Source organism: Salmo trutta, chromosome 29 (genome assembly GCF_901001165.1).
Source record: "Salmo trutta chromosome 29, fSalTru1.1, whole genome shotgun sequence".
In the NCBI taxonomy this organism is placed as follows: domain Eukaryota; kingdom Metazoa; phylum Chordata; class Actinopteri; order Salmoniformes; family Salmonidae; genus Salmo; species Salmo trutta.
In genome coordinates, this window is record NC_042985.1 from 28,960,173 (window position 1) to 28,984,816 (window position 24,644).

Below are 24,644 nucleotides of genomic sequence, written 5' to 3' on the forward strand. Positions count from 1 at the left end.
GTCTAGGTGAGAGAGAGAGCGAGAGAAAAAGAGAATAGCGGCATACGTCTGTGGGTGAGACACAGCCAATGTAATGCTATGCTGCGGCATCTGGTGTTTGCCGTCCAGGCTGCTAATGATGATGAATGCCTGGCATCATGTGTCTCCACCAACGTCCAAGAAAAATCTCTCATTCCTGTTGTTTCACTGATGCCACTTTCATATTGCCACCCACCCCCCTTTTCTGATTTTAGTTCAACATTGGGCTGGAATTCAGTACAAAAGGACAACATGGGCCACACAGTAAAATGGCCTGACAAAATGCCAGACCCTCATCCACACTGTAACGGTAGACAAGGGAGTTGTGTAGATAAAGAAATGGGGGCGACAGAGAGAAAGAACCACATGGGGCACTCTTTCATCAGCTGTCTATACAAGCCTTGGCCTGGAGGGCTTTTGAGGAAGCCACAGAATGCTTTCATTCAGCTTCCTACCGAGAAGCATCGATGGGTGCGTGCCGGATTACACATTTTAATGTAGAAGTCTTCTAAGGGGCCCTGCTGTGGGTATTAATATCACACAAGGCACATTCACAGACAGTCTTGAGGACCTGTCACTCTTGCTGGCAAGCCTCATTGTGCACTCAATAATAACCCATTAAACCTTTTCTTCTTTCTTATCTGTGAAACAGCAGTCCTTGGTCAAGGTACGGGTCACCAAGTGGAGGACTGATTGGCTGATTTGCGTTATTTGCATATTTTGTGTGTGCAGATTTATTGGGTGGAAAATGAATGGAAGTGCTCTCCCTCCCTTGCGGCGTGCCTGCCTGCCTGGCGACCACGTGGCTCACTCTTATCAAAGCACCTTGGGATTTCTTTCTGTGGCATATCGGATAATTTCCCCCCACCCTCCATCCTACACACAGCCAGTTGGGCAGAAAAGCCATCCATCTTAACAATCCCAGATGCCAATATTAATAGAGATGGACTCCCTGCCTCCATGCACTAAACAAACACAGATGGTAGTGCTCCAAAAGCTCCTGACACCAAGTTCAAAACACTGCGGAATTGTCTGCCATGTTGAAAATTATCCACCGCCGCTCACGTATGGTATTCTTGTTAACTCTAAGTCGGAAAAGTATTTAAGGATGTTCTTTCTCTCTTTCTGCGAAATTAAGTGCAGCTAAGTGCTGACAGATAAAAAAATCCAAATCTGGGGCTTGATGCTTTGGCTTTTGTATTCTTTCTACATAAGGCCGTTGACAATTTTGGCGTTTAAACTATTTCCTCATCAAGGCCCCAAATGCCTCTGCATCCCTGCTAAAAGCAGCAAGCGGGGGGATGGTGATGTTGAAGACATCTGGCATGTGAGCCACTCTCACAAATGAGTCATTAGTGCATTCGTTTGAGTTTGATTTAATAACATGTTGACTAATTTAATTCAAGTCACTGGGTTTGTCTACAGGAGACAACTCCGATGAGGAGGATATTCGGCCAGCGTCTTATTTTTATCCCACTGAAATATGACAATGAGTACAGCCCAGCTGTCTAGACAGAGAGAGATGGGGATAGGAGGACACACAGGAGAGATGCCATGGCACTGATTGCAGCCTCCTCCCTTTGATATGATGGATATCTGCACACCACTTAGAATATCATTATCTATGACAGCATTATCGCTCCCCCCCCCCCCCCCCACCGCCCCCCAGCCCCCCACAGCCACCACAACCACCAACCACAACCTGTTTGTCAGCTGTAAAACACTGTAGTTCACTAAGCCCTCTCGGCTGTTATGTCTTGGAATGGAATCTTTGATCAACGTTTTTATTCTGTAAGCGTTTATTATTGGTTAGCTAATGTTGTGTGGTTTAACAGATAGCTGTTTAAAACTTGTGATGCTGATTTGATAGGATGGGAAGTCCTTTGTGCCATGCAACAAAGAGTCATAGTTGACTACGGGGCACCAATCAAGACTTGAGAATCTGCCCCTAAACACATGTTACAGTAGCAAGTCATGTAAGCACACAGGTACACGCACACACAGAAAATAAAGCACATGACATCTCCACAGCCAGGGGGTTCATTTAACCCTTAATGTCAGGGTGTGTGTGGGCCTGGATGTTAGAATATCAGCTGTGATTAGAGGAGACTAGGGGCTGAGCTGTTCTGTTGACTGTGACAGTGCTACGGGGGGCTGGCTTGCGGAGGCATTTATCTTCCGTTCACTATGACAGGTGAGAACATGAAGCCTTCCTTCACTCAGCAGGTCAGACGTCTCCAGGACCAACTATGACAGAGCAACGAGCAATGTCGCTGTGCTGGGGAAGCAACGGAGTCAACAACATCAAAGACCTTGTAAGTTAAACAGGAAGTACTGTATTTTCTATAGCGCTGTGGATTGCTCTTCAGCTACCAATAGATATGAATAGTTCAGCTATGAATTCCAGCAATTTAAGAAGATATATTATTCGAAAAGCTCAAATGGTGACGGAGTTTTAAAATTATGATGTAATTTGAAATGTAGTCGCCATCGCGAAAAAGTCAAAAAGTCAGTCAGGTGGTGAGATGTGGTCGACAAGTTATTCGGCGATGACAGATGACATTTCTGTGAGGTCACCACTGTAGTGTTTCAGCACCAAGGCAGAGATGGCCTTTGGCAGAGCCTGCCTACCCAGCGCCGATCAGCATGCCTCGCGCACACACACACGCATACTGTATAGAATCTGCTTCTGTGATTGGCTAGCCCCTCATATCAGCCCCAGTTCCCAGTTAACAGGAAGACATAAAGACAAATGGGTTTGATGGTGATGAGATTCATTTACTAGCAATGCTGCCTCTTTGATGTATACTCCACAACATGAGTGGCATGCTGCCTCAAACTGTCTGTCGATGTGGCTGAAAGGCCCCTTTTAAAATGCCCCTGGGTATGGTGTGGTTTAGTGTTGTGGTCTGTTTGGCAATCAGCCAGCTATTCAAACTCCCCCCATTGTTCACGCAAAGTAAAAATCTCAGGTGAACACACCCAGCAGGGATTTGAAGGCATTTTACAACAACTGTGAAAGAGAGTGCCTCAGTTGGTTTTGAGAGCTGAATAGAACCGTGATCAAAATACATTATAGGGATGGACACAATCATTCTGTCTAAGTGGTACTGGAGAAGAGACAAAGAGAGGGAACCTGTCCTGACAAACATTTCAGTGACACAAACAATGAAGGATGAGACTAAAAACAAACAAAAGATAAATATTGTAAAATATACTGTGTGTCAGTAAAATGTATATACTGTAGCATGTATAAGCTGGAAGTAGAAGCCTAAGTGTTGTTGTCCATTAGTTTACTCCAATTATGGGAGGGCTGGGAGGGTTAGGGAAAAATAATAAAGGAAAATATATATATATATATTATATATATAAAATAATATATTTACAAAAAAATATATTTCGGATTGGAAATTATGTAGACAATTACATTGATAGAAGCCACAATCTCTCTGCAATATTAAAATAAAAAATAAACAATACTCCACACTCTTTGGAAAAATGATGCTATCTAGAACCTAAAAGGATTATTCGGCTGTCCCCATAGGAGAACCCTTTGAAGAACCCTTTTGGGTTCCAGGCAGAACCCTATTAGGTTCCATGCAGAAACCTTTCCCGATAGGGTTCTACATGGAACCCCAAAGAGTTCTACTTAGAACCAAAAATAGTTATCCTATGGGGGCAGCCAAATAATTATTTTAGGTTCTAGATAGCACCTTTTTTTCCAAATGTGCAATTTAGACAAACACACAACTATTGTAGATGCTAGAGCTAGAAGGACAGAGGTTGGGCAGGGAGCCCCATCTGTTGGCTGGTATGTAAATTCACTGTGGCGGTGCCTGGGTCTGTGTGCGCCCTGCTTTCTTGGTGGTGGAGGAGTGTCTCTGTCTCCTTACTGACTGACTGACTGACTGACTGACTGACTGACTGAATGCATCTCCTGCTGGGCTCTGCTGCTTCACTTTGCACCTCTTACTTCTGGGACAGTGCTCAAGGATACACCCAGGGAGGAACGGGAACATTTGTAATTATTACGGCAATTATAATCATCCCTGTATTTCAGCAGCAGCAGAGGCTCTCTCTTTCTCTCTCTCTCTGGACTCCCTTCGTCAGACTGGTAGATAGACTGCTTCTGCACAGAACAGTAATCAACGTTTCTCTCTTCATCATCTCACTGGTGGATGAGGTAAAGCAAAAAGCCTCTTCACCTTGCCTCACTAGTGGATCTAATCAGACACAGCTAGCTAGAGTAGCTTCCTCTAGCCCAACCCCAGGGCAAAGGTAACACATTATGGGTCTCAGTAAACAACGTTATCTCTCTCCGAGGAGCTATACTCTATAGAGGACAGTCGACTGTAGTAAAGATGGTCTGTGTTCATGTGTAGGTATTCTGTGTTTGGTAGATATACTATGGATTATAATAATCTTGCCTCTCTCACACACACGTATGTACCTAAAACCCTCCCAAACTTTTACAGATGCACAATTGAGAGCATCCTGTCGGGCTGTATCACCGTCTGGTTCGGCAACTGAACTGTCCGCAACCGCAGGGCCCTCCAGAGGGTGGTGCGGTCTGCCCAACGTATCACCGGGGGCAAACTACCTGCCCTCCAGGACACCTACAGCACCCGATGTCACAGGAAGGCCAACAAGATCATCAAGGACAACAACCACCTGAGCCACTGCCTGTTCACCCCGCTATCATCCAGAAGGCGAGGTCAGTACAGGTGCATCAAAGCTGGGACCGAGAGACTGAAAACAGGTTCTATCTCAAGGCCATCAGACTGTTAAATAGCCATCACTAGCACATTAGAGGCTGCTGCCCTATATACATAGACTTGAAATCACTGGCCACTTCAATAAATGGAACCCTAGTCACTTTAATAATGTTTACATATTTTGCATTACTCATCTCATATGTATATACTGTATTCTATTCTATTATATTCTACAGTGTCTTAGTCTATGCCGTTCTGACATTGCACGTCAATATACTTATATATTCCTAATTCCATTCCTTTTCTTAGATTTGTGTGTATTAGGTAGTTGTTGTGGAATTGTTAGATTACTTGTTAGATATTCCTGCACTGTCGGAGCTAGAAACACAAGCATTTCGCTACACCCGCAATAACATCTGCTAAACATGTGTATGTGACCAATAAAATTAGATTTGATTTGATGTACGAACACACCCTCCTACAGCACCCTACCTCCTCCCACTGGTGAATGTATCTGATGAGCCTGGACAGCCTGAGCAGTCTGAGCAGGCTGAGGATCTTGGTGAAGCGGACGATCCTCAGCGCCCGGGCCGTCTTGTAGAAGTCTGAATCGATGCGCGTCTCCACGATGAGGAAGATGTAGTCCACAGGTATAGAGGAGATGAAGTCCACCACGAACCAGCTCCTTAGGTACTTGATCTTGATCTGTTGTGGGTCCAGGATGATCTCTGTGTTGTCCTCCTTGACGATGCCAGTGCGGAAGTTGAGCACCAGGTCCATGAGGAAGAAGGTGTCTGAGATCACGTTGAAGATGATCCAGGGGGGCGTGTGTTCGTCTTTGAAGAAGGTGATGCCCACCGGGATGACGATCAGGTTCCCCACCATCAGTAGCAGCATGGTCAGGTCCCAGTAGAACCTAGAACAGGAGGAACCACAGAGAGCTTAGAACCTGGGAGAGAACATGAGGAACCACAGATGGCTTAGAGCCTGGGAGAGAACAGGAGGAACCACAGAGAGCTAAGAACCTGAGAGAGAACATGAGGAACCACAGAGAGCTAAGAACCTGAGAGAGAACATGAGGAACCACAGAGAGCTAAGAACCTGAGAGAGAACATGAGGAACCACAGAGAGCTAAGAACCTGGGAGAGAACATGAGGAACCACCGAGAGCTAAGACCTGAGAGAGAACAGGAGGAACCACAGAGAGCTAAGAACCTGGGAGAGAACATGAGGAACCACCGAGAGCTAAGACCTGAGAGAGAACAGGAGGAACCACAGAGAGCTAAGAACCTGGGAGAGAACATGAGGAACCACCGAGAGCTAAGACCTGAGAGAGAACAGGAGGAACCACAGAGCTAAGACCTGAGAGAGAACATGAGGAACCACAGAGAGCTAAGAACCCGAGACAGAACATGAGGAACCACAGAGAGCTAAGAACCTGAGAGAGAACAGGAGGAAACACAGAGAGCTAAGAACCTGAGAGAGAAACTGAGGAACCACAGACGGCTTAAAACCTGGGAGAGAACATGAGGAACCACAGAGAACTAAGAACCTGAGAGAGAACAGGAGGAAACACAGAGAGCTAAGAACCTGAGAGAGAAACTGAGGAACCACAGACGGCTTAAAACCTGGGAGAGAACAGGAGGAACCACATAGGGATGTTGTTCGGGCTCCCCACTATCAGTAGCAGTATAGTCAACTCCAGCAGCACCTGGGAGAGACAGGAATTGGGTAGAGAGGAGTTAGGAGAAAAGATCAACAGCTACCTCTCCCTGAGAAGTACCACTACCACTGATCACATTAAAACTGTAAGCTACAGCAGCTATCTAGGATGAGCGGTTCCTTTTAAACAATCACATAGACTAGTACTGTATTGAACTGCTTTATGCCGCCACTGACATCCAACATTTTCAATAATGAACGTGGTTTAGGATTGTGTACACTATGGCCATGTGTCTCGACCCGCCACTAAATCCTGTCTTCGAAGGCCATTTAATTAAAAAAAAAATCAAATATGTAATTAAACTAACTGTTAAATCCCCGACACGGCCAGTTTGAACCTGTGTGATTCATGGCTGTCACAACGTGGTCACATGTTATCCTACTGTGGCTCTCATGAAGGAGTAATGGCCCACACATGCAGCCTAGCCTACATCTCCCAGTCTGTCTTGACGCGTAAACTATTTGTCTGCTGCTTGTGGTTGCTGGGCGCACATTTAAAAAGGTCAACAAGGGTTAAACGTTGATTACAAAGTGTGGCGTGACCTTGTCCATCTTCCCAGTCGCACAGTTTGGTTATAAATTACCCTCTCCGCCCGCTTTGTAATTGAATCCAGATTGGTTGTGTTGTTTAAAGGATGATATACAGTATCCTTGGTGCTCTATAGATGGCACCGAGGGAGCGGGTCCCGCATTGTGAACTGGTTCTTGTGGGTAGGGCAGGATGATTTAACAACTCAAGTTTAACTGGCCCCATAAAAATCCATCTCAGAGCAAAACCAATTTAAAGCAGAGACCCAGAAGAAATGAAAAATATACTATGCACAATGTTGATGGTTGCTTTGCTGTGATGCCTCTCAGTGGAGATGAACATTCCAATTGCCTCTGAGATCACTGTGCTGCCTGTCTGTGGACACATTACTTTGAAATAAACATTAATTACAGGGATATTACACACACAGCTGTCTAAGACAGTTGAGCCGCATTGTGCCATGGATTATGGTTTACAAAAAACATAAACACACACACACACATACGCGTGCACACACGCACACACACACACACTCTCCCACACACGCACGCACGCACACACACTGACACACACTAAACCCCCTCTCGCTTACACACCGCCACACGAAACAGTGACAGTAATTGGAATTCTTCAAAGTGAAAGGGTATCCACGGTTTCAGTTTCTTGTCAAGCAGAGTTATATTTAGAAAGACTTTTCTGCCACTGTGTTTGCTCATGTTAAGATTTAAAGCCCAAGAGGACAAGACAAAACTTCAAAGGAAATAACATGTACACGGGTAATGACATTTGCTCTTCGAATTCTTCCCATTCCCTCGTAATTCCCCATGTCAGGAAGAAGTATGTGAGTTGACATCATGAACACAAAACAGCTTGCTAACAGGCTGGAGGTGCACCAAGAGCCCTTAATGCCGCTGCAATCACTATGTGCTAATATATCAATTTATTTTCGCACCAACACCTGCTCATTGTCCTCGCCACTTTTCTGCCAGTTTCATGGTGACCTCAGAGGACTTGACTGTCATGAAGAAACAAACAGAGACATCAGGAAGTAGAAAAAGCCCAGCTGGCAGACTGTCTTGTCTGTTTGGACAGAGAGATAGCAAGGAGGCTGAGAAGAGATCGGGGGAGGCTGTGGAGAGGCAGGGAAGGAGGGCTCCTCCACATGCTTAAGGGTCTCAGAGAGAGGGATGGAGGGGTATGCAAGCTACTGTCAGGATCCCCTGAGAGGGCCTGGGGCCAAGAGAGGGGACACACACCGGTGTGAACTCCACCTGTTCCCTTGGATGAAGAAATAGGGTATTTGTGGTCAACAGCCTTCCCAAGCCTCTGGTCATGTACTGTACATACTATAGCCTACTACAGACATCAACCATGTGACTGTCCCCCGATACGTCATGTCTCTAGGTCTCCTCAATGTGAGAGATTCACAACCGTGGTGATGAAGGTTGGGACCCACAATGAAAATATTGTGGAACAAACAATCAGGTTTCCATCCAACCTTTTTATGCGAGTTTCAGACAAAACAAAACACGCCAGACAAGGTGGGATCTTTTTGTGTCTGTTAAAATGTATTATGCAAGAAATGGAGGTGGAAACGACTTTATGCTCAAATATTGATATAATAAGTCAACTAGGAGGATGATATGTTGTGTGGTCCTCTGGAAAGCATGCTGTTTATTAAACTACAGATTATATAAAGTATGATGAACTTCACAGGGTGGTGAAAGTGCACGGTGATGAGCTTGATGCTCCTTTCCTATAAATATTGAGGGTCTTATTCTGGTGACATGATGATCAATGCTTGGCTGCCATTTTGACAAATAAAAATTATCTGGCTCTTTGTCCATAATAATCTCATTATAAAGTAGTCTATACCTGCACTGTATCTGACATGTTGGCTAAAGTGCATGTGCCAAGACCAAAGTGGGCACATTTGCTATATAACGCAATCATTTTTTGTGGAAAAACCATCGGTAGAGTTGAAAATGCGATGGAATCAGTACATGGGAATTTCACCGCAAAAGTTATTTTTATGTGCACTACGTCCTCACGCACAGCGTTTAATACGCAACAAGTCAATTTGATGGAAACATCTCTGGTAGAAAAATGTGCATATTGTTTTTATGCTGACTTTAGAGTATTCGCACTACCATCTGTCGCCAATTGGATGGAAATATAGCTACTAACCAGGTTTCCAGCCAACATTTTTATACGAGTAAAGTACGTTGGATAAAAACAATTCAAGACAGGCCTGATGGAAACAGCAAACTTTCCAAATGTCGACAAAACAAAGCACACTAGACAAGGTGGGATCTTTTTGTGTTCGTAAAATGAATTATGCAGGAAATGCCTGTATGCGTAAATATTGATATAATAACCATCATATCAAAGTAAACTTGAAGGCACGCAATGATATGTTGTGGTGGTGAAAGTACAGGGTGGTGAAAGTACACAATGATCTTGATGCTCCTTTCCAATAAATATTGATGGTCTGATGATTCTGGTGACATGATGATCGTTACTTGGCTGCCGTTTGACAAATAAAAATGATCTTGCTCTTGTCCATAATAATCTCATCATGTAGGCTAGGAACTGTTGACTAGAGTACAAGTGCCAAGACCAGAGCGGGCACATTTGCTTTACAACACACATTATTTTTGTGACGTCTCTGATGGGAAAATGCGCATATTATTATTATGTAGATTTTAGAATATTTGCATGAAAATGTCTTCAATTGGATGGAAACCTACACTATACAGTTGAAGTCGGAAGTTTACATACACTTACGTTAGAGTCATTAAAACTCGTTTTTTCAACCACTCCACAAATTTCTTGTTAACAAACTATAGTTTTGGCAAGTCGGTTAGGACATCTACTTTGTGCAGGACACAAGTAATTTTTCCAACAATTGTTTACAGACAGATTATTTCACTTAATCACAATTCCAGTGGGTCAGAAGTTTACGTACACTAAGTTGACTGTGCCATTAAACAGCTTGGAACATTCCAGAAAATGATTTCATAGCTATAGAAGCATCTGATAGGCTAATTGACATCATTTGAGTCAATTGGAGATGTACCTGTGGATGCATTTCAAGGCCTACCTTCAAACTCAGTGCCTCTTTGCTTGACATCATGGGAAAATCAAAAGAAATCAGCCAAGACCTCAGAAAGAAAATTGTAGACCTCCACAAGTCTGGTTCATCCTTGGGAGCAATTTTCAAATGCCTGAAGGTTCCACGTTCATCTGTACAAACAATAGTATGCAAGTATAAACAACATGGGACCACACAGCCGTCATACCGCTCAGGAAGGAGACGCGTCTCCTAGAGATGAACGTGCTTTGGTGCGAAAAGTGCAAATCAATCCCAGAACAACAGCAAAGTACCTTGTGAAGATGCTGGAGGAAACAGGTACAAAAGTATCTATATCCACAGTAAAATGAGTCCTATATCGACATAACCTGAAAGGCCGCTCAGCAAGGACAAAGTCACTGCTCCAAAACCGCCATAAAAAAGCCAGACTACGGTTTGCAACTGCACATGGGGACAAAGATTGTACCTTTTGGAGAAATGTCCTCTGTTCTGATGAAACAAAAACAGAACTGTTTGGCCATAATGTTTGGAGGAAAAAGGGGGATGCTTGCAAGCCGAAGAACACCATCCCAACCATGAAGCACGGGGGTGGCAGCATTATGTTGTGGGGGTGCTTTGCTGCAGGAGGGACTGGTGAACTTCACAAAATAGATGGCATCATGAGAAAGGAGAATTATGTGGATATATTGAAGCAACATCTCAAGACATCAGTCAGGAAGTTAAAGCTTGGTCGCAAATGGGTCTTCCAAACGGACAATGACCCCAAGCATACTTCCAAAGTTGTGGCAAAATGGCTTGACAACAAAGTCAAGATATTGGAGTGGCCTTCACAAAGCCCTGACCTCAATCCAATAGAACATTTGTGGGCAGAACTGAAAAAGCGTGTGTGAGCAAGGAGGCCGACAAACCTGACTCAGTTACACCAAAATGGGCCAAAATTCATCCAACTTATTGTGGGAAGCTCGTGGAAGGCTACCCGAAACGTTTGACCCAAGATAAACAATTTGAAGGCAATGCTACCAAATACTAATTGAGTGTATTAAACTTCTTACCCACTGGGAATGTGATGAAAGAAATAAAAGCTGAAATAAATCATTCTCTCTACTGTTATTCTGACATTTCACATTCTTAAAATAAAGTGGTGATCCTAACTGACCTAAAACAGGGAATTTTTACTTGTCAGGAATTGTGAAAAGTTTAAGTTTAAATGTATTTGGCTAAGGTGTATGTAAACTTCCAACTTCAACTGTATATACAAAAGTATGTGAAGACCCCTTGCAATTATTTCAGCCACACCATTGCTGACAGGTGTATAAAATCGAGCACACAGCCATGCAATCTCCATAGACAAACATTGCCAGTAGAATGGCCTTACTGAAGAGCTCTTTGACTTTCAACGTGGCACCGTCATTGGATGCCACCTTTCAACAAGCCAGTTTGTCAAATGACTGCCCTGCTAGAGCTGCCCCAGTCAACTGTAAGCGCTATTATTGTGAAGTGCAAATGCCAAGGAGCAACAATGACTCAGCAGCAAAGTGTTAAGCCACACAAGCTCACAGAACAGGACCGCCGAGTGCTGAAGCGCGTAGCGCATAAAAATCCTCTGTCCACAGTTGTAACACACTACCGAGTATACCAAACTGCCTCTGAAAGCAAAGTCAGCACAAGAACTGTTTGTCTGGGGCTTCAAGAAATGGGTTTCCATGGCCGAACAGCCCCACACAAGCCTAAGATCACCATGCGCAATGCCAAGCATCGGCTGGAGTGGTGTAAAGCTCAGCGCCATTGGACTCTGGAGCAGTGAAAATGTGTTCTCTGGAGTGATGAATCACACTTTACCATCTGGCAATCCGACGGACAAATCTGGGTTTGGCGGATGCCAGGAGAACGCTACCTGCCCGAATGCATAGTGCCAACTGTAAAGTTTGGTGGAGGAGGAATAATGGTCTAGGGCTGTTTTTCATGGTTCTGGCTAGGCCCCTTACATCCAGTGAAGGGAAATCTTAACGCTACAACATACAATGACATTTTAGGCGATTTTGTGTTTCCAACTTTGTGGCAACAGTTTGGGTAAGGCCCTTTCCTGTTTCAGCATGACAATGCCCCCATGCACAAAGCGAGGTCCATACAGAAATGTTATTTTTTCAAGATCAATGTGGAAGAAATTGACTGGCCTGCACAGAGCCCTGACCTCAACCCCATCGAACACCTTTGGGATGAATTGGAATACCGACTGCAAGCCAGGCCTAATCGCCCAACATCAGTGCCCGACCTCACTAATGCTCTTGTGGCTGAATGGAAGCAAGTCCCCGCAGTAATGTTCCAAAATCTAGTGGAAAGCCTTCCCAGAAGAATGGAGGCTGTTATAGCAGCAAAGGGGAGACCAACTCCATATTAATGCTCAGGATTTAGGAATGAGATGTTTGACGAGCAGGTATCCACATACTTTTGGTCATGTAATGTATGTATTGGTATTTCTATTCAAGAATCAAGGACACACATTTGGTTCTGTGTAAATGTGCGTGAGTTGTGTTTCTGTGTGTGTGTGTACGTGTGTGTATATATGTGTGTGTGCTCTTTTTCCTTTTCACGCTTGCTATTGCCTTCTAATGGAGGTCAGCCCACCTAAACATAGCAGGGATCCATTTACTGTGTTTTATTATGCATTGGGATCCTGACATAGAGGAACATTGTTCTATAAATATAGATAGACTGAGCAGCGAACGCAGGGCAGGGCAGGGTGGTGGACGAACATCGCAAAGGCACAGAATCCCTATCACTATGTCTGTCTGAAAGCACTGACTTGTGGATTGATAGCTTTTCCCTGTATAAAACAAAAGGCAGTGTCCTTCATGGTGATATCAGTGCAGGTAGGGGTACACTGCTGCGGTGTAGGGAGAGAGAGGGGGAGGAGAGGGATGATAGGGAGAGAGCCATAGAGAGAGGGAGGGAGCGATAGAGAGAGGGAGAGTTTGAGGGAGGAGAGAGAGAGAGATCCAGAGAAGGAGGGAGCGATAGATAGGGAGAGAGAGGGAAATGACCCCGGTTGCATAGCTTACACCTGAGTTGTTATAGTGCTGGGGAGGGACTGCTCACTGTCATGACGACAGACCGTGACATTTCCATGCCTGCTCGTCTACAGAGACAGAGGTACGGTCCACACCGTCTGCTCTCCTGGGAAGAGACCAAGGACTGCAGACCCATGTTTTTACCCTCAGAGTGCCTCCTGCTACAAGATAAACCTCTCTCCCACTCGCCACCCTGTCCTGGAGATCGCTACCTGGGGCCACACTGGCCCAGCCTGGTGTCACCATCACACTGGAGCTCTGACATCACCCACAGAGGACTAGAGCACTGCACGTACTCACACACACTCCTATCACCCAATATGAACATGTTGAAAAGGCATAAAGGATCTACAGCCGGTTTGTGTGTGTGTGTGTGTGTGTGTGTGTGTGTGTGTGTGTGTGTGTGTGTGTGTGTGTGTGTGTGTGTGTGTGTGTGTGTGTGTGTTGCCCGCGGGGTGCCGTCTCTACCTGTTGGCAGACATGCTGGGAGAGTGATGGCATGGCATCCAGGTAGGTTGTCTGACATGTCAGGTGCACTAGCCTTGCAGACAGAGACAGCAATGAGGAGCAGTGTGTGTGTGTGTGCACCTCTTCATTCGGCATGGCGTCAGACTGAATGAGGACAGAGAACAACAACGTGTGGTGTTCCTGTTCCTCCCCGCTCTTCCTTCCCAGAGAGCAGCAGCACAATCATTCCCACTGTAAATGTGACTCTGGCTGATTGAATGACTGATGTTGATCTATTTATGAATATGAAAAGCAGTTCCCCTCTTGAATAATTCATGTCCTTGTTTTGTGTTTTTTTCTCTCCCTTACCTAGTTCTTGTGAGTTGCTGTTTTGTGTGAGGATGAGGAATCCTCGTCAGAAGTGCTGATTCGCAATTTGCCTGAGGATGCTGCCCCATGTCACATTATAAACAAGCAGCACACACTGCCTGCATCAATTTGACCACCGGCCACTGGCTACTCTAACCCGTCTTAGGGGTGTCACTACTGTACTAAGGGGACAGTGAACAGTTGGCTTGACTGTGTGTGTGTGTGTGTGTGTGTGTGTGTGTGTGTGTGTGTGTGTGTGTGTGTGTGTGTGTGTGTGTGTGTGTGTGTGTGTGTGTGTGTGTGTGTTGGTGTGTGCAGTGGCGGGAATCCATTAACCCTTAGGCCTCTTCTGACAGGCGGATGATGAGTGAAAATGAAGCAGGATAGTCTATTACAAGGACAACACAGCCATACATTTTCAAGACACCACACACGCACTCACGCACTCACTCACGCACGCACGCACACACACACACACACACAAAACACATTGCATAGCCGTTGTGCAAGACAGTTCTCCATTGGGCCAGTTGGCACACTATGAGACAATAACAGGAGGAAATTGAAGTATCCAGGAGAGAATCGGGTTAAAAGGGTTAATCCTATTTTTGTTGACACCCCGCTCCGATGAACTGCAATGACGGCACTGACTTTGCTAAGCACAGCCGGCGGTCACTGACACTGGGGCTACGCAGTCGAAGGTGCCTATTTTTAGGTGAGACTGACCGTTTTATCAGCCCTGAGCACTGCCGCTATCGTAAGAAAAATGAACCGGAGAGAAAGCACCAAATCTCCCCAACCTAGGGGTGAGGAAAAACAGATGATTTACTAAACACCAACATGAGAAAGGGGGAATCTAATGAATGGAACAACCCTTTCCTAATACTGCAAAATATATGAATAATACCATTAATAAGATTACAATAGCCAGGTGATGATGGACCACAGAAGAATTTTCATCCAGCTAAAAAAAAACGGTTCTGTAAGAGTCTCCCAGCTGCACCTAAACTCCAGAGCAGAGACAGGTTTGACCTCTGATGCTGAAGCTGGTAGAGATCTATAATGTCTAAGGCCTTGTCTATATTCAAGTCAGAATTAATAGAGCGCATATTCTGGGATTCGACAACTAAGAGTCCAATCCTTTTGTATATAGACTGAGAATGCATACGGGTAACTGTCAAGCGCATAATGACCTCCACTGTGACCAGTGACTGGAAAACATATGCAATGTACCGCTTATTCATGAAATATGAACCACTTCCAAAGACAAATACTAATCAAATCAAACTGTATTTGTCACATGAGCCGAATACAACAGGTGTAGACCTTACAGTGAAATGCTTACTTAGACGCCATTACCAACAATGCAGTTTTAAGAAAATACCTTTAAAAAAGTAGGGGGCACCGGTGTCGTGGTAATTGAGGTAATATGTACATGTAGGGAAGATAATAACAGAGAGTAGCAGCAGCGTTCTGGGGGGAGGGGGAGGGGGAAATTAAAATAGTCTGGGTAGCAATTTGATTAGCTGTTCAGGAGTCTTATGGCTTGGGGGTAGAAGCTATTTAGGAGCCTCTTGGACCTAGACTTGACGCTCCCATACCGCTTGCCGTGCGGTAGCAGAGAGAACAGTCTATGACTAGGGTGGCTGGAGTCTGACAATTTTTAGGGCCTTCCTCTGACACCGCCTGGTATAGAGGTCCTGGATGGCCGGAAGCTTGGCTATCGTTGATGTACTGGGCTGTACACACTACCCTCTGTAGTGCCTTGTGGTCGGAGGCCGAGCAGTTGCCATACCATACCTGTCAGGATGCTCTCAATGGTGCAGCTGTAAAAACATTTGAGAATCTGAGGACCCATGCCAAATCTTTTCAGTCTCCTGAAGGGGATTAGGTTTTGTCGTGCCCTCAAGACTGTCTTGGTGTGCTTGGACCATGCTAGTTCGTTGGTGATGTGGACACCAAGGAACTTGGAGCTCTAAATCTGCTCCACTATAGCCCTGTCTATGAGAATGGGAGCATGCTCGGTCCTCCTTTTCCTGTAGTCCATAATCATCTCCTTTGTCTTGATCACGTTGAGGGAGTGGTTGTTGTCCTTGCACACATGGTCAGATCTCTGACCTCCTCCCTATAGGCTGTCTCATCGTTGTCAGTGATCAGGCCTACCACTGTTGTGTCATCAGCAAACTTAATGATTGTGTTGGAGTCGTGCCTGGCTGTGCAGTCATGAGTGAACAGGGAGTACAGGAGGGGGTTGAGCACACACCCCTGAGGGGCCCCATGTTGAGGATCAGCCTGGCGGATGTGTTGTTACCTACCCTTACCACCTGGGGGCGGCCTGTCAGGAAGTCCAGGATCCAGTTGCAGAGAGAGGTGTTTAGTCCCAGGGTCCTTAGTTTAGTGATGAGCTTTGAGGGCATTATGGTGTTGAATGCTGAGCTGTAGTCAATGAATAGCATTCTTACATAGGTGTTCCTTTTGTCCAGGTGTGAAAGGGCAGTGTGGAGTGCAATAGAGATCACATCATCTGTGGATCTGTTGGTGCGGTATGCAAATTGGAGTGGGTCTAGGGTTTCTGGGATAATGGTGTTGATGTGAGCCATGACCAGCAATTCAAAGCAGTTCATGGCTATAGACGTGAGTGCTACGGGTCGGTAGGCAGGTTAGAGGTTGAAAATGTCATTGAAGACACTTGCCAGTTGGTCAGCGCATGCTCGGAGTACACGTACTGGTAATCCGTCTGTCCCTGCGGCCTTGTGAATGTTTATCTGTTTAAAGGTCTTACTCACATCGGCTGCAGAGAGCGTGATCACACAGTCGTCCGGAACAGCTGATGCTCTCATGCATGTTTCAGTGTTACTTGCCTCGAAGCGAGCATAGAAGTTATTTAGCTTGTCTGGTAGGCTCGTGTCACTGGGCAGCTCTCGGCTGTGCTTCCCTTTGTAGTCTGTAATAGTTTGCAAGCCCTGCCACATCCGACGAGCATCGGAGCCGGTGTAGTACGATTGGATCTTAGTCCTGTATTGACGCTTTGCCTGTTTGATGGTGTGTTGGAGGGCATAGAGGGTTTTCTTATAAGCTTTCGGATTATAGTCCCGCTCCTTGAAAGCGGCAGCTCAACCCTTTAGCTCAGTGCGAATGTTGCCTGTTATCCATGGCTTCTGGTTGGGGTATGTACGTACAGTCACTGTGGGGACAACGTCCTCGATGCACTTATTGATAAAGCCAGTGACTTATGTGGTGTACTCCTCAATGCCATCGGAAGAATCCCGGAACATATTCCAGTCTGTGCTTGCAGTCCTGTAGTTTAGCATCGGCTTCATCTGACCACTTTTTTAATAGACCGAGTCACTGGTGCTTCCTGCTTTCATTTTTGCTTGGAAGCAGGAATCAGGAGGATAGAATTATGGTCAGATTTGCCAAATGGAAGGCGAGGGAGAGCTTTGTACGTGTCTCTGTGTGTGCAGTAAAGGTGGTCTAGAATTGTCTTTCTTCTGGTTGTGTCTGTAGATAGTGAGTTTCTATATATAGTGAGTTTCTATAGATAGTGATTTAAGTTTCCCTGCATTAAAGTCCCTGGCCACTAGGAGCGCCGCCTCTGGATGAGCGTTTTCCTGTTTGCTGATAGCGGTATACAGCTCATTGGGCGCAGTTTTAGTGCCAGCATCGGTCTATGGTGGTATGTAGACAGCTATGAAAAATACAGATGAAAACTCTCTAGGTAGATAGTGTGGTCTACAGCTTATCATGAGATACTCTGCCTCAGGCGAGCAAAACCTTGAGACTTCCTTAGATATCGTGCACCAGCTGTTGTTCACATATATGCATAGGCCTCCGCCCCGTGTCTTACCAGAGGCTGCTGTTCTGTCCTGCTGATGGAGTGTATAACCTGCCAGCTGTACGTTCTTAATGTCATCGTTCAGCCAAGACTCTGTGAAATAAGATATTACAGTTTTTAATGTCCCGTTGGTAAGATATACGTGCTTTCAGCTCATCCCATTTATTTTCCAGTGATTGATCATTAGCTAGCAGGACGGAAGGCAAGGGCAGATTAGCCAATCATCGCCTGATCCTTGCAAGGCACCCTGATCTTTTTCCACAAAATCTCTGTTTCCTTCTCCAGCGAATCACAGGGATTTGGGCCTGGTTGAGTGTCTGTAGTAGTATATCCCTCCCTTCCGACTCATTGAAGAAGAACTCTTCGTCCAGTTTGAGGTGAGCAATCACAGTTCTGATGTCCAGAAGCTCTTTTCGGTCATCAGCCCTCCCCTCTGGCACCATCCTTCTCTAAGAACCCATAATTAAAACAAAGCCACACAACAAAGCTAGAGCGCAAGCAATAAGTCCACCTAAAATATGTATCAGTTTTGGATGCTCAATCTTTCTCTTATGAATATCAACAACCTAATCAACGTAGCCACTGCAGAAAAAACAGCAGTACAAGGGAGACTGAACGTTTGAAGGAGTCGAAGAGGACTTTCTCTACCGCCCAGCACCCCTGTAGCATATGACCATTTTTTTCTATTAAAAGGTGCTGCTGGCTGGCGCCACCAGTAGAGAGAGGCACAGTGTCCCTGTCCTTGTCCCTGGTCGCAGTGCACAGAGTCCTTCACACACAACAGAGTCCCTGCCCAGAGCAGAGCAGAGTAGAGGACGGCCCGTTATTTACCTGCTCGGGGGAATAAAAGACTCCACAAGGATACTCCGCAAGCAGTGCAGTCAGCAACTCACTGTGCCCTCCACAAAAACAAAAGGACCACTGTGCACAGTCCATAGGCCTACCAGAGGAGAACACAGTCCATAGGCCTACCAGAGGAGAACACAGTCCATAGGCCTAACAGAGGAAAACACAGTCCATAGGCCTACCAGAGGAGCACACAGGGCATAGGCCTACCAGAGGAGAACACAGTACATAGGCCTAACAGAGGAAAACACAGTCCATAGGCCTACCAGAGGAGCACACAGGGCATAGGCCTACCAGAGGAAAACACAGTCCATAGGCCTACCAGAGGAGCACACAGGGCATAGGCCTACCAGAGGAGAACACAGTACATAGGCCTAACAGAGGAGAACACAGTCCATAGGCCTACCAGAGGAGAACACAGGGCATAGGCCTAACAGAGGATAACACAGGGCATAGACACAGGCTGTGTCTGAAATGACATCCAATTCTATATAAATAGTGTACTACCTTCAACCAGGGCCTATAGAATAGTGTGCCATTTGAGATGCACCCACAGACTGCTCTCCAGCCTGCTCTCATCCCCTTGACTACATACAGCTGGATCACCATTCTCTACTTCCTGCCTGCTTGCCATTTCACCCCCTAATTGCATCCATCTTTATTATCAAGATCCATTGTTATCTATGTACTGTATCTCCCAAGAGGACTTGCTGGATGTCATGTCTAGGGTTCTTCTATCAGTCAACCACTGAGTGTTGATGTGGGAGAGTGAACAGCGTACAGAGCTGGGTGCCTCCTATACACACATCACCCTGTTTCCCAGGAGAGAGAGTGAACAGCTGTCTCCTAAACCAGATGAAGAGCTAACCTAATGTACTACCGTAGCTGCTATTATATTAGCAGGCAGTCACATTGTAGGCCACACTGTCACCTTGCCGCTCACTTTCCCGGCCCCCAATCTCAACCCCCAGCCCCACTTCCAGGCACCAGCCTTATACCACAGCCTCGGCCCCAGAGCCCCCTTCACTACTCAACCCTAGCCTAGCTCAAGCCTCAGCCCACCCTCCTACCGCTGCCCCCTCACTCCCCTAGCCCCGACCCTATCAATTATCTTTCTCAACCAGGTGATGTCATCAGCAAATGGAGCCGCAGAAATGAAAGCCTTTCTATCCATCTCAGAGATGTTGATCCACGGTCAGAGTGAGAGCGAGAGAAAGGTGTGTGAAAAAATTTGGAACACGGAGAGAGGGAACCGAGAGTGAAAACAAGATGGTGCGAAACAAATGAGTGGGAGAGAAAGGTTGAGGAGAGAATGAGGGTGGAATAATTAATCTCCTTATATTCTGCTCAGTGGATAAAGGAGCACATAATCTCTCCTCTTTTCATATACTGAGCCCTGTTGCTCGAAACTCCACAGAAATTGTAAGCACATTTTAGCACATTTTGTCCCACCCTCCCCCCAAAAAAGATATGGGTAAGAGGGAAAAATATAGCCAAAATTAATGCAGCTTAAAACCCAGCAGTTTATGGAAAACCCTTACTAAGAAGTCGTTTTAAGCATAAAATGAAATAAAAATGTGGGACGCGATGCAGAGTTGATCTGGTTTGCGTGAGAAGGCAAAAGCAGAGGCTTATCTGACTGTTAAACCAAATAGGAGCAGATTTATCTTGTTTATTTGTTATTTCTTGAGTGTATGTGCTAAATAGTGCAAATGCATTTGATTTAAACATATTTCCCTGCCACCATCTTCCCTATTCAGTCTTCCCTGGCGGGTGCTAATAACAGCCCAGGAAGATAATCTAACTGATTTACAAATAACGGGGAGAAGAAGATGTCTTTGGAGACGGGGAAGAGAAATGGGAGAGTCACACCAACACTGCATGTCTCTTAATCCAGCAATCTTTCTGAGTCTTCTAGTCAGACGGCAAGAATAGCGTGAGGGTGGGAGGAGGCGAAACACATTGCGCCTGGGGAACGGGGAAGTACTTCCTGTGAATCATGGCAACCACACAGACAGGGCTCTTTATTCTGCTAGACTCCACTCAGGCCCTCCATAAGTGGAGAGGTTGTTGCACTGAGTAGGAGCCCCACTGGTTCCCTATGGTTTAGTAGTACTCTAGCAGGCAGCACTGCTACTGCTGCCAACGGCCTGGTGAAGTCTGTTTCTCAAACATGACTGGTCTGAGAAAAGGCAAGATAACAAACATTTTAGAAGAGGGTTATTTTATCAGTCAACCACTCACTCTCTACAGACACTCACTCTCTATAGACACTCACTCTCTATAGACACTCACTCTCTATAGACACTCACTCTCTATAGACACTCACTCTCTACAGACACTCACTCTCTACAGACACTCACTCTCTATAGACACTCACTATCTACAGACACTCACTATCTACAGACACTCACTCTCTACAGACACTCACTCTCTACAGACACTCACTATCTACAGACACTCACTATCTACAGACACTCACTATCTACAGACACTCACTATCTACAAACACTCACTATCTTTAGACACTCACTATCTTTAGACACTCACTATCTTTAGACACTCACTATCTATAGACACTCACTATTTATAGACACTCACTCTCTACAGACACTCACTCTCTACAGACACTCACTATCTACAGACACTCACTATCTACAGACACTCACTGTCTACAGACACTCACTATCTATAGACACTCACTATCTATAGACACTCACTATCTTTAGACACTCACTATCTATAGACACTCACTATCTATAGACACTCACTATATATAGACACTCACTCTCTATAGACACTCACTCTCTATAGACACTCATTCTCTACAGACACTCACTCTCTACAGACACTCACTATCTACAGACACTCACTCTCTATAGACACTCACTCTCTATAGACACTCACTATCTTTAGGCACTCACTATATATAGACACTCACTCTCTCTCTATGGACAGTCACTCTCTATAGACACCCACTATCTACAGACACTCACTATCTACAGACACTCACTATCTACAGACACTCACTATCTACAGACACTCACTCTCTATAGACACTCACTATCTACAGACACTCACTCTCTACAGACACTCACTATCTACAGACACTCACTATCTACAGACACTCACTCTCTATAGACACTCACTATCTACAGACACTCACTCTCTATAGACACTCACTATCTACAGACACTCACTATCTTTAGACACTCACTATCTACAGACACTCACTATCTACAGACACTCACTATCTACAAACACTCACTATCTACAAACACTCACTATCTACAGACACCCACTCTCTACAGACACTCACTATCTACAGACACTCACTATCTTAGACACTCACTATCTATAGACACTCACCATCTTTAGACACTCACTATATATAGACACTCACTCTCTATGGACAGTCACTCTCTATAGACACTCACTCTCTACAGACACTCACTATATATAGAAACTCACTATCTACAGACACTCACTCTCTACAGACACTCACTCTCTACAGACACTCACTATCTACAGACACTCACTATATATAGAAACTCACTCTCTACAGACACTCACTATATATAGAAATTCACTCTCTACAGACACTCACTATATATAGAAACTCACTCTCTACAGACACTCACCATCTACAGACACTCACTATATATAGAAACTCACTATCTACAGACACTCACTCTCTACACTCACTCTCTACAGACACTCCCTATTTATAGAAACTCACTCTCTACAGAAACTTACTATATATAGAAACTCACTCTCTACAGACACTCACTCTCTACAGACACTCACTCTCTACAGACACTCACTATCTATAGAAACTCACTCTCTACAGACACTCACTCTCTACAGACACTCACTCTCTACAGACACTCACTCTCTACAGACACTCACTATCTATAGACACTCATTAACTACACTGAGTGTACCACAAATGAGGAACACCTTCGTAATATTGAGTTGCAACCCGGGGCATGGACTCTACAAGGTGTCGAAGGTTTTCCACAGGGATGCTGGTCTATGTTGACTCCAATGCTTCCCACATTTGTGTCAAGTTGGCTGGATGTCCTTTGGGTGGTGGATCATTCTTGATTCACACAGGAAACTATTGAGTGTGAAAATCCCAGCAGCATTGCAGTTCGACACACTCAAACCGGTGCGCCTGGAATCTACTACCATACCTTGTTCAAAGGCACTTAAATCTTTTGTCTTGCCCATTCACCCTCTGAATGGCCCACATACATAATCTATCAAGTGTCTCAAGGCTTAAAAATCCTTTGTTAACCTGTCTCCTCCCATTCATTGACACTGATTGAAGTGGGTTTAACAAGTGACAATAAGGGATCATAGCTTTCACCTGGATTCATCTGGTCAACCACTGATAGTGGACACTATCCATAGACACTATCTATATACACTCACTATCTATATACACTCACTATCCATAGACACTCACTATCCATAGACACTCACTATCCATAGACACTCACTATCCACAGACACTCACTATCCACAGACACTCACTATCCACAGACACTCACTATCCACAGACACTCACTATCTACAGACACTCACTATCTACAGACACTCACTCTCTACAGACACTCACTCTCTACAGACACTCACTCTCTACAGACACCCACTCTCTACAGACACTCACTCTCTACAGACACTCACTCTCTACAGACACTCACTCTCTACAGACACTCACTCTCTATAGACACTCACTCTCTCTCTATAGACACTCACTCTCTCTCTATAGACACTCACTCTCTCTCTATAGACACTCACTCTCTACAGACACTCACTCTCTACAGACACTCACTACCTATAGACACTCACTCTCTATAGACACTCACTCTCTCTCTATAGACACTCACTCTCTACAGACACTCACTATCTACAGACACTCACTATCTACAGACACTCACTATCTACAGACACTCACTCTCTACAGACACTCACTCTCTACAGACACCCACTCTCTACAGACACTCACTCTCTACAGACACTCACTCTCTACAGACACTCACTCTCTAAAGACACCCACTCTCTACAGACACTCACTCTCTACAGACACTCACTCTCTATAGACACTCACTCTCTATAGACACTCACTCTCTCTCTATAGACACTCACTCTCTCTCTATAGACACTCACTCTCTACAGACACTCACTCTCTACAGACACTCACTCTCTAAAGACACCCACTCTCTATAGACACTCACTCTCTATAGACACTCACTCTCTCTCTATAGACACTCACTCTCTCTCTATAGACACTCACTCTCTACAGACACTCACTCTCTACAGACACTCACTACCTATAGACACTCACTCTCTATAGACACTCACTCTCTCTCTATAGACACTCACTCTCTACAGACATTCACTCTCTACAGACACTCACTACCTATAGACACTCACTCTCTATAGACACTCACTCTCTCTCTATAGACACTCCCTCTCTACAGACACTCACTCTCTACAGACACTCACTACCTATAGACACTCACTCTCTTCAGACACTCATTAACTACACTGAGTGTACCACAAATGCGGAACACCTTCGTAATATTGAGTTGCAACCCGGGGCATGGACTCTACAAGGTGTCGAAGGTTTTCCACAGGGATGCTGGCCTATGTTGACTCCAATGCTTCCCACATTTGTGTCAAGTTGGTTGGATGTCCTTTGGGTGGTGGACCATTCTTGATTCACACAGGAAACTGTTGAGTGTGAAAATCCCAGCAGCATTGTAGTTCTTGACACACTCAAACCGGTGCGCCTGGCACCTACTACCATACCCCGTTCAAAGGCACTTATATATTTTGTCTTGCCCATTCACCCTCTGAATGGCAAACATACACAATCTCTCAATTGTCTCAAGGCTTAAAAATCTTTCTTTAACCTGTCTCCTCCCCTTCGTTGACACTGATTGAAGTGGGTTTAACAAGTGACATCAATAAGGGATCATAGCTTTCACCTG

General features: G+C 45.2%; 1 protein-coding gene across 1 annotated transcript in view; it reads right to left on the reverse strand.

Annotated features, from left to right (window-relative positions):
- Positions 1-24,644, reverse strand: part of LOC115167318 (potassium/sodium hyperpolarization-activated cyclic nucleotide-gated channel 3) — an 86,018-nt gene that overhangs the window by 43,479 nt on the left and 17,895 nt on the right. The window contains exon 2 of the mRNA XM_029721647.1: positions 5,226-5,649. Within this exon, the coding sequence (XP_029577507.1) occupies positions 5,226-5,649 (424 nt within the window). The remainder of the gene's footprint in view (positions 1-5,225; positions 5,650-24,644) is intronic.